General features: G+C 31.2%; 1 protein-coding gene across 1 annotated transcript in view; it reads left to right on the top strand.

The window, feature by feature from the left end:
* The window catches only part of LOC107440969 (centromere protein V), a 46,674-nt gene extending 35,335 nt beyond the window's left edge, over nt 1–11,339 (top strand). The window contains exons 2-4 of the mRNA XM_016054074.4: nt 4,215–4,321; nt 6,820–7,004; nt 11,184–11,339. Coding sequence (XP_015909560.1) covers nt 4,224–4,321; nt 6,820–7,004; nt 11,184–11,290 — 390 coding nt within the window. The 5' untranslated portion in view covers nt 4,215–4,223 and the 3' untranslated portion in view covers nt 11,291–11,339. The remainder of the gene's footprint in view (nt 1–4,214; nt 4,322–6,819; nt 7,005–11,183) is intronic.
* Nucleotides 11,340–12,148: the final 809 nt, after the last annotated feature.

The following is a 12,148-nucleotide window of genomic DNA, read 5'->3' as shown; positions in this document are numbered from 1 at the left end:
TGTGCTATGATTTCAAAGATTGTAATATATTAAGAATTAAGAAAATATTTTAATAAATTTAGAAAGTTATAAAGTATTTATAATTTCCCTTTTCCCATTATTACTAGAAAAGAGAGGATGAAAGTCTCATTAAAAATATTAGAATATTTTTAAGAAATTATCTTAAAGCTTTTTATACATTGCGTTATGTTATGTACAGATATAACAATTTAACATGATTAATTTTAATAATATCTGAAATATTTCTATGCAAATACGTAATGTGGTATCAAACTTGAAATTCGTGTTTCGTATGTTAGTTTTATTATTACGTTATGTTTTATTATTATTTATTTTAAAAGTTAATTTGAAATACGAGATAAAGAATGAAATATTATAAATATATTCATATAAAAATAAAAATAAAAAGTTCAGTAACCAAAACTCCACATACCTTTAAAAAAAATGAAAGGCTGGCTTAGTGATGATGTGTTATTAGTGAACGGAGGCGTGGAAAGAAGTTGGTTTTGTTAGAATTTCGGATTAGCATTTTCTTTTTGGATTTCATATTATAAATTATTTTTTATATTTTGTGTTTTCAAGTTCGAACCGATAGTGTATCGTCCTTTGAATAGTAACATGACATACGGCTTTTGCTGTTCGCTCCGTTGTTATAATGAGTCCTAGTCCTAGTGTTTTGATTTTATTGGGCACCTGGGCCGCGAAGCGGCCCCTATCCCATTCATCTGGAATTTTAGAACAGTTTTGGTTGAGCAATGAGGTAAGCAGGCAATGGAGTTGCTTTTATGAATGTTTCAAGCTCTTTGCTTGAATAACTAAAAAGGAATCAAAAATAAATTGAGCAGCTTGCTCTAAACTGTGTTTGCTTGATTTTGGAGTTGTTCAGAATTGTATCAGCATAAGTAAACGTTATTTTCAGAAAGGTTGATGAAATTATTTGTTTTGATAGTTATGATATGAGGCGTCGGAGGTGAAATGTGCAGCTATTGGTCTGTAGTTTTTATCTTTGATATAATTTTCAAACTTAAAGATTTCATTAAAATTTGCTGTTTTACATTCTATGGCTTTATCGAAAAAATCTGCGTTTAGCTTGTATATATGCTGTGATAGAGTTGGTATTTTGAGGTCTGCATGTATATTGGTATTCCGGATGAACCATCTTGCACAGGTTATTTTTCTAAGGATCTTGTTTTGGCATTGGTTTAATTTCTTCAGTAGATGTTGAGGTATCGTTGTCCAGGCAGGTGAGGCATAGGTAAGTATTGGGCGGATCATTGCTGTATATAGTAGCTTCTTTAGTTTAAGTGACATATTCTGATTACATATTAATGGTTGTATGGCTATTATTGCTGCATTTGCTTTATCTATTGTGCTTTTGATGTGATCATTCCAGGTGAGTTTGCTATTGATTATAAGGCCAAGATAATTTGCTTTTTTAACTATTGGTATTGGTATGTTGAACATTTTTGGTTGAAGTTGTGGAAGTATTTTAATTCTTCTTTTTTGTATAATTAATATTTGTGATTTTCCAGCATTTACTGCAGTTTTCTATTTTAAGCACCAGTCTTCTATTTCGTCTATATCAGGGGTTGCCAAACTTTTTTGATCGTCGACCCCTACATAATTTTTCGAAATCTCCATCGACCCCCTTTAAAAGTAATTTTCTATTAATTAAAATAAAACTCTATTAGATACTGTGTTTGTACATTTATTTTATGATTTTGAACATTTATTAAAATAATAGTACATAGTATAACAAAAGTTTTATGAAAAATATATTAATGTTGAAATTTAATACCTTAATATTTATGAAATAATAAGTAATTAGAAGTAAGTAGAAATAATAAGTAAAGTAACTACGGATTTATTGCTTCTTAATCAATGACATGGGTGTGTCTGGTGTTTTTTTTTTTTTTTTTTTTTTGCAAGATTCGTTATATTGGGTTCAAAATTGGTCAATTTTAATCTTAAATCCCCTCGAAACTCCACATTTAATTTATTTCTGTTCTTAGTTAAGATTGAATTTACGTGACTGAAACCGGCTTCAACCATATAGGAACTTGGAAATGCTATCATAAATGGCTGAGCTATTTCGTATAGTTTTACATATTTTTGCATTATATTTATATTTGTCCAAAATTTGCTTATTGTTAAATTATTAAAAAGCGTCTTTGCTTCAAATCCCCATAATAATTCAACAAGCTCATCTTGCAGGTTGATGCCCACGTTTTCAATTTGAGCAGAAAATGGCACAATAATCCAATCAGGGATGTCAATGTTTTCCAAATCAACAAAACGCAGTTTAAAATCGTCGCCCAATTTTTGAAGATTACCTGTATATATTTCCAAGTCTTCTTCTTTTATTTCTAATTGTCACATATCTGAAAAATACTGATAATCCTTCGACCAATCGACCCTTCCGGTTCGGATCGACCCCCTGGCTAAGATCGACCCCCGCTTATGTTAAATAGACCCCTGGGGGTCTATATAGACCACTTTGGCGACCTCTGGTCTATATGGTCTTGTAGTTTTTGAAGAGCATGATTTGGGTTTCTGGATTTAATAATAATACCAGTATCGTCTGCGTAATAGGCTGTTATGCTGTTATAATCGGCTTTGTTTATAGGAAAATCATAAGTGTATAATATGTATAATATCGGTCCCAGAATGCTGCCCTGTGGTATTCCGGCTGTGATATTTCTCTTTGTGGATTTTTTGCTTTTGATGGTGATTTGAAATGTTCTATCAGAAAGATAGCAGGATAGGAGTTTGATTATGCCGGGTGGAAAATTCAGCTGTATGAGTTTATATATTGTACCAGTGTGCCATACTTTATCAAATGCTTTGGATATGTCGATCATCAGGAAGGCTATTGTTTCTTTATTTATGATTGCTCTGCCAGTATAGTCTATTATTCGGAGTAACTGTTTGGTGGTATATATATATATATATATATATAAATATCCTACTATGTGATCCATACACACAATATGAGCCTATTATATTAGGAAAACCCCTTACCTAGTCTAATGAGCCAATCCTCATTTCATTCGAAAAATAACGTGGCAATATTTTTTATAATATTTTGTCAAATTACACTGGTGGACAAAATTAAGAGATGGAAGACATTTTCCCAAATACCTCAAAAAATACTGAATATAAGTAAATGAAATTTGGTATGAATATAGCTTATTCCATGATAATAAAGTATGCAAAACAAAAAAGAAAGTGCCATTCACTTACAAGACATATTGCCAATAAATCCAATGTAGTCTGAACTCAAGGATAAAAGATGACAATAAAAGTGAGGCTTGTGCTGTGTGGGTTGCCTCTAGTATTGTATATGGTCACCCCTGACAGACAGACAGCATGCACAACGAGTATGCATGCTGTTAATAAGGGAGTTAATGAGGACTTGTGGAAGACCCTCCCATTCTTCCACCAGAGCAATTTTTAACTCCAGAATGGTTCTGGGGGGAGGTTGGCGTATCGCAATGTCTCTCCCAAGAGCATCCCAAGCATGTTCAATAGGATTTAGGTCAGGTGATTTGGCTGGCCAATCCATTCGTTGAATATCCTCTCTTTCCAGTTACTCATCAACCATGAGAGCCTTATGTGGTCGCGCATTGTCGTCCGTAAAAATGAACTCAGGGCCAACAGAGCCCCTAAAAAGACGCACGTAGGGCTCTAGGACCTCCTGCCTGTACATCTGGGCATTCACGGAACCATTGTCAAACACATGGAGCGGTGCGCGGGTATCTTGCATGATCCCTGCCCAAACCATGAGTCCTTCACCAGTATAACGGTCCCTTTCAATAATGTTGCTGGGATGGTATCGGGTTCCAGGTTCCTTCCATATCAATAACCGTTCAGAATCAGGTTGTAGACTGAATCTGGACTCATCGGTGAAGAGAACATTAGCTGTGTCCAATTCTGATGTTGTCTTAATTTCGTCTACCAGTGTATATTGGATCTACTTTGAATAATGATTTCCGACTACCACTATGTAGAAATAAAGAATCCTTTTTAACAAGAATGGCATACACCCCCCTTTAAAAGGATCATGTTTTGTTTTTAATATTATGATAGCTATATTATAATATTATGATAGATATTTTATAATATTCTAATATATGATATCATAATATTATAAAATATATTATAATATTATGATAGCAATAAACAGCTGTTAAAAATCTTATTTTCTTTGTTAGATAACTACTATGGAGGACAAGAAAATTAAACACTTTGGAGGATGTCATTGTGGAGCTGTTCGATACAGTGCTTTAGCTTCATCTAAAGTTAGAGTTTATTCTTGCAAGTAAAAATCTAAATTTACTACTATTATGTATTGGAAATTAGCAGAAAAAGACAATTTTTTGACGATGTTTTACTGAATTTTTTTTCCTGAGTCTGTTTGTGAGGGGCAGGGCCTGATCTAGAGTTGCGGGGGCTCTAGGTACAAAGCTGGCAGGGCCCCCCTCATCTTAATTATAAACTAAATTTACATGTTGTTTAAGTAGCGAGTTTTTTTAAAAAATTATTTGTAACACAAGTAAATTACAAAATACTTGTAAATTTGAGTTTATATTTATTTCAATTTTTTGTTAATTTATAACTCTAATAGATAGTTTTTAAGGACAAATCCAAAAAGGAATTATTTGTATAATTTAGGGGCCCCCAAAAATGTGGGACACTTATGATAGTCCGCTCAGGCCTATCATAATTTATCATTAGGCATCATTCATCATTTATCATAATATGATATTATATATATTACATAATATCTTATTATATATGATATTATATATGATATTATATATTATATACAATATCATAATTTATCATAAGGCAATTCCAATCGAGTTCCAATTGTTCTTCCCAGAGCGTCTCAGATATACTCTATAGGTTTGAGATCTGGAGACCTGGTTGGCCCCACTCCAAAACTGAGAAATGAAATTAGGACTCCATGACTTTATCCCAATACTTCAAACCAGTAAAAGTGCCTTTCTCATTCAGTCAATAAACTATTAGTTAAAAGAGGGTATGACCCCCCACCGAAAACCACCACAATTTCAGAGTAAAAAAAAAGTGTCGTTTAAAAGTGGAAACATTTGGAACTTCTAAAATATTTTATTTCCTATTTGGAATAACGTTATAAGACATTCGTACCTCTAAGAGGGTATAATACCCTTTATTAACTAATTTTTTCAGTTTAATTCTGTGAGTATTGTTTCATACCTTCTAACTCTGCTGAATGGTCAGACGTATATATTGGAACTGTTTCTTAATTACTTTATTCGAACAATATCCAATTATGTTCAGTGCGCAAGAAAAAGAAAGAAAGAAACCGTAGGGCAAACAGATTGATGACTGAAAAGATTTTTTTTATCTAACTTCATGCATTAGAGCTTAATCTTAATGTTCGAGGTCCTAACTTTATACATACTAATTAATGTTGGTGAACCGGGTTCGAATCCCAGCAATGGCTGGTCGATACGAATTCTTCACCCGGCTCGCACCAACCACAGTGATGACATGAAATATCCTTAGTGGTGGACGGATCCTGGGTTAGAGTCCCCTTGCTGTCAGGCTAAACGTGGGAGGATCTCGTGGTATTCCTCTCCATGTAACGCAAATGAGGGTTAGTTCCATCAAAAAGTCCATCACGAAGGCAAATTTTTCCCAGTACTGGATCCAGGAGTTCCCTTGTCTTCTGGTTGGGGTTCATTAGTAATCGTAGACCCAAAAATTGGGTCGGCTGTTCAACGACGGTTATAAAATAAAATTGAAAAAAAAATAATTAATTTGTACAGAAGATATTTTAAGTAACGAAGTTAGACACAAAATATTTTAATAAACATACCTTTTTCTGAAAAAATTTGGTTCTCGACACTTAATCTATATATTAATCTTAATCTATATATATAATTTTTCTTTTCTTTTTCCTTTTTAAAAAAAATTTTTTTTAATGGGGGGGGGGGGTAAATAGAAGTAAGTTCTGAACTCTTAACGTTAATTTTTATTTCGCGTATTTCGTTATCTGAAAGACGTCGCGTTTTTAAACTTATAATATTTCAAGAACTTATCGCCCGATTTCTTTTAAATTTAAGATTTTGTCATTTAAAACTACGCAATTAAAAAGGTGTAAAAATGTTTATACCTTAAATTTAATTTTTTAGCTCAGTTTCAAAATAAATAATAAAAAGTGATGAATAATAATTGTTAATAACTATTTTTCGTGGTAAATTATCTTTGGATTAGCACCTTTTTAAATTGAGTGCAAAAGAAAAAAAAATTCGCTTCGTAAGTTCTGGAGATTTAGCTAAGAATAAAATTAGCACTAAAAGGTTCCTACCACTCTTCTGCCTAAATTAATGAGACTATATTTCCCAGATCGCAGCTACCCTTTATATTTTGGGGTTCAGAAATCCGAATCCGTTGAAAATCTTTATTCAGAGAAAGTACGTTTTTGTGTCTGATTTCGTAACTTAAAATATCGTCTGCACTAATCAATAAGCATATTTGATGTCCCACCCACGAACTATTGTGACTGAGTTTCAAAACATGAAGATCCGATCATTAGATCAAAAGTTATTCAGCGTAGTCTGTTTTTTTGGCACGCTGTACATTTGAACATCTGTGTACCATACATTTCTTCACGCAGCTCTCAAGGAATTGCTTTGGCTTACAATTTCATTTATAGATTTATCAGTATGTTATAATTTTAATATTATATTATTAATGTCATAGAATGTACAATAAGATGTTTGTAATTAAACCATACAAGAGAAATAAATTTGTGGTTAAATGTTTCAGTTGTAGCGTTTGTTGGAAAAAACAGTATAAAGGATTTTCTGTACCTGATGAAGATTTTGAATTACTCCAAGGGAAAGATAATTTGACTCTGTATACTTTTAATACAGGAGTTGCTAAACATTATTTTTGTAAAACATGTGGTGTACAGAGTTTTTACAAACCACGCTCAAATCCAGATCGTATCAGTAAGTATAACAATATTAATTTATACATTAGACTTTTAGATAAGTTGTACAGTCGACAAAATAAAAAAAGTAAAATATATATATGTTTTTATACTCAAATTTAAATAATGAAAAATTATAACTAATTATTAAAAATTATTTTTCTTTGGGTAAATGAGTTTCATAAATGCATTTTTTTTAATTGCTTAACTATTTTTAAAAATAGGACTAAAAACGCAAAAAGTGAAATTAACATTAAGGGGTCCGAACTTTTGATGACTCTCCTGACCAAACTATGGTGACTATATTTCCCAGATTGCGTCCTATATTTTGAAGAATGTGTAAAATTATGTATATGTTTTCTCAGAGAAAGTGTCCGATTTCGTAACTTAATTGAGCACTAAATAATTTGCATATTTGACGTCACCCTCAGGAACCATTAAGATTGAAACTATGGGATTGAGTGTGTAGATGCGCTTGAAGTGTACGAAGGTTTTCAGGTTAAATATTAAGCGTTTATTAACAACACCACAAACATATATACGCTACGTGCAAAATAATAAGATTAATAGAGGACGTCCTTTTGCAATGAGTTTTAGCAAAGAAAGATGATGTGTTCAGTTCGGATCTCACCAGAGAAATGAATTCGCCACACCTTTAACGTACAGTGATTGGCTAGATTTAATTTGAGAAATTAGATTATTGGATTAGAATTTTGATAGACAGATTTTAGTTTGAGTTCCCAATTCTGTGTTTCGGTTTCAATTTAAAAGTTTCACTTCATGAAAATTGTGATTGACAGATAAAGAAAAGTGAAAGTAATTATGGATCACCACAAAACAAAGTACGTGAAAATCCGATCATTAAAACGAAAGTTATTCAAGGTGAGATCTTATTTTTTGCCCACTTTACCTATAGAGATAAATTGAGAACGATTGATTTGCTTATATATAAGGCTTATATAATTAATTTTAGATTGTTATTAAACGTCACTTATTTCTCTTTATATATTATATTACATACTTTGTGCGTAATTTTAATATTAATCGAATAAGTGAAATTTAATTTAGCGACGATCGAGCTTGTTTTGATGTTTTTAATTTCGCCTTCAAAAAATTATATTATTTAGAAAAATTATATTATTTAAAATTATATTATTCTATTATTTATTTAAACTACATTATTGAAATAAGTGGAGAACATTTTATGCTAATTAATAACATTATAATGTAGCATAAAAGCTACATTATAATTTATTGGAAAGTCATTGTATTGCTTTATAAATGATGCTTGATTTCAAATTAATTTTACCACCGCATATTTAGCAATTGCATACAGAGTGAATAACCTGTCACACAGTTAAAAGATAATATGAGACAAAAATTTAACTCTTAGCTTTTTTATAAACTTGTCTGCGTCTGGCTTCTTATTTTGTCTAGTCTATTGTCGAAAAAGTAAGAAAAATTCAAATTAGAAATAAAATTTTAACACGATTGTTCAAAATGAAATTTGAATTGTTCTTAGTTTCGATGCAGCATTGTATTAAATGCAGACAAAAAAGAAATTGAAGGATGACCATTAAAAATTGTTAGTTAGCATAAGGAAAACATTTTTCTCAAATAAAATAATTTTTTTAATACTTATTTACGTTAATATGCAATTAACAACCCTTTAAAATTTTCTATGGTGAACCGAATTGAAGTAAAATTCTGTACGCAATTAAAAATACCAATTAATATTAATTATGTGCTCATGGTACGAATGGGTTAAAAATTGAAATCTAAACACCAGATTCTATTAGTTTTTGACTTTCGTGAATAATGGGAGTTGTTCCTTTGCTGGTTTATAGTATTAATTAATTCAAGTCTAGTAAATTCAGTATGCAATTAAAAATACCAATTAATATTTATTATGTGTTCATGGTACGAATGGGCTAAAAATTGAAATCTAAACACCAGATTCTATTAAGTTTTGACTTTCGTGAATAATGGGAGTTGTTCCTTTGCTGGTTTATAGTATTAATTAATTCAAGTCTAGTAAATTCAGTATGCAATTAAAAATACCAATTAATATTTATTATGTGTTCATGGTACGAATGGGCTAAAAATTGAAATCTAAACACCAGATTCTATTAATTTTTGACTTTCGTGAATAATGGGAGTTGTTCCTTTGCTGGTTTATAGTATTAATTAATTCAAGTCTAGTAAATTCAGTATGCAATTAAAAATACCAATTAATATTTATTATGTGTTCATGGTACGAATGGGCTAAAAATTGAAATTTAAACACCAGATTCTATTAAGTTTTGACTTTCGTGAATAATGGGAGTTGTTCCTTTGCTGGTTTATAGTATTAATTAATTCAAGTCTAGTAAATTCAGTATGCAATTAAAAATACCAATTAATATTTATTATGTGTTCATGGTACGAATGGGCTAAAAATTGAAATCTAAACACCAGATTCTATTAATTTTTGACTTTCGTGAATAATGGGAGTTGTTCCTTTGCTGGTTTATAGTATTAATTAATTCAAGTCTAGTAAATTCAGTATGCAATTAAAAATACCAATTAATATTTATTATGTGTTCATGGTACGAATGGGCTAAAAATTGAAATCTAAACACCAGATTCTATTAAGTTTTGACTTTCGTGAATAATGGGAGTTGTTCCTTTGCTGGTTTATAGTATTAATTAATTCAAGTCTAGTAAATTCAGTATGCAATTAAAAATACCAATTAATATTTATTATGTGTTCATGGTACGAATGGGCTAAAAATTGAAATCTAAACACCAGATTCTATTAAGTTTTGACTTTCGTGAATAATGGGAGTTGTTCCTTTGCTGGTTTATAGTATTAATTAATTCAAGTCTAGTAAATTCAGTATGCAATTAAAAATACCAATTAATATTTATTATGTGTTCATGGTACGAATGGGCTAAAAATTGAAATCTAAACACCAGATTCTATTAATTTTTTACTTTCGTGAATAATGGGAGTTGTTCCTTTGCTGGTTTATAGTATTAATTAATTCAAGTCTAGTAAATTCAGTATGCAATTAAAAATACCAATTAATATTTATTATGTGTTCATGGTACGAATGGGCTAAAAATTGAAATCTAAACACCAGATTCTATTAATTTTTTACTTTCGTGAATAATGGGAGTTGTTCCTTTGCTGGTTTATAGTATTAATTAATTCAAGTCTAGTAAATTCAGTATGCAATTAAAAATACCAATTAATATTTATTATGTGCTCATGGTACGAATGGGTTAAAAATTGAAATCTAAACACCAGATTCTATTAATTTTTGACTTTCGTGAATAATGGGAGTTGTTCCTTTGCTGGTTTATAGTATTAATTAATTCAAGTCTAGTAAATTCAGTATGCAATTAAAAATACCAATTAATATTTATTATGTGTTCATGGTACGAATGGGCTAAAAATTGAAATCTAAACACCAGATTCTATTAAGTTTTGACTTTCGTGAATAATGGGAGTTGTTCCTTTGCTGGTTTATAGTATTAATTAATTCAAGTCTAGTAAATTCAGTATGCAATTAAAAATACCAATTAATATTTATTATGTGTTCATGGTACGAATGGGCTAAAAATTGAAATCTAAACACCAGATTCTATTAATTTTTTACTTTCGTGAATAATGGGAGTTGTTCCTTTGCTGGTTTATAGTATTAATTAATTCAAGTCTAGTAAATTCAGTATGCAATTAAAAATACCAATTAATATTTATTATGTGTTCATGGTACGAATGGGCTAAAAATTGAAATCTAAACACCAGATTCTATTAAGTTTTGACTTTCGTGAATAATGGGAGTTGTTCCTTTGCTGGTTTATAGTATTAATTAATTCAAGTCTAGTAAATTCAGTATGCAATTAAAAATACCAATTAATATTTATTATGTGTTCATGGTACGAATGGGCTAAAAATTGAAATCTAAACACCAGATTCTATTAATTTTTGACTTTCGTGAATAATGGGAGTTGTTCCTTTGCTGGTTTATAGTATTAATTAATTCAAGTCTAGTAAATTCAGTATGCAATTAAAAATACCAATTAATATTTATTATGTGTTCATGGTACGAATGGGCTAAAAATTGAAATCTAAACACCAGATTCTATTAAGTTTTGACTTTTTTAATTAGCTGATGCATTCAGTTGACTGATTTTTTTTAAAAATTTTTAGGTATGAATGTTTCGTGTATTGATCCTGGCACTATTAAAGAGATAGAGGAATTACAATTCGATGGTGTAAACTGGGAAGAATCAATGATAAAGAAACCTGTGACCTAATTTTATAAAGGCTGTACAATTTCAGTAAATAAAACAAGGTCATAATCCAGCGGGTATTATATTTTATATAAAATATTCTTGGAATTTCCTTTACGATAAATTTCTGTGGGGCCAGGATAGCCTGGTTGGTAGGGCACTGGACCCATGTCCAACAGGTTGTGGGTTCAATCCCCACCAGCCGAAGACTCCCCGTGTAGTAAATGGTGACTGATGCACGTTAAATCTGTCGGGTCAGAAGGTCCTCCATATTTCCATAACAAATCGTACCTCTGAGGGTACAGATCCAGGAGTATCCTTGTCCTCTGTATTGGTTCAAAATTACAAGGCTGCGGAGTTGAACATTAGTTAACCCAAAATTGAGTCGGCTGTTCAACGATGGTTATAAAATAAAATAAAATACATTTCTGTGAGCCGTGATGGTTCAAGGGATAGAGCGTTAGTCTTCCAATGAGGTGAATCAGTTTCAAATCCCAGCGATGGCTGATCGATTCGAATTCCGCACCCGGCTTGTACGGACCACAGTGCTCACGTTAAATATATTCAGTAGTAGACGGATCATGGGTTAAAGTTCCCTTGCCGCCAGGCTAACCATGGGAGGTTTTCGTGGTTTTCCTCTCCAAGTAGCTGTTAGTTCCATCAAAAAGACAAATACTCGATCCAAGAGTTCTTCTGGATTTGGTTCGAAATTACAAGGCTACAGAGTTGAACATTAGTAGCCGTATACCCAAAAATTGAGTCGGCTGTTCAACGACGGTTAAAAAAATAAAATACATTTTTGTTTACTGTTTGTTCAAGAAGCAAAAATTTCTTCAAGGAATGCAAAAGAGTTATTAGACTGACGATTCTTTTCAAAACACT

The sequence above is a fragment of the Parasteatoda tepidariorum genome, chromosome 12 (genome assembly GCF_982258835.1).
Source record: "Parasteatoda tepidariorum strain Cologne lab strain chromosome 12, Ptep-v5.0, whole genome shotgun sequence".
In the NCBI taxonomy this organism is placed as follows: domain Eukaryota; kingdom Metazoa; phylum Arthropoda; class Arachnida; order Araneae; family Theridiidae; genus Parasteatoda; species Parasteatoda tepidariorum.
This window is presented reverse-complemented; position numbering and strand designations above follow the sequence as displayed.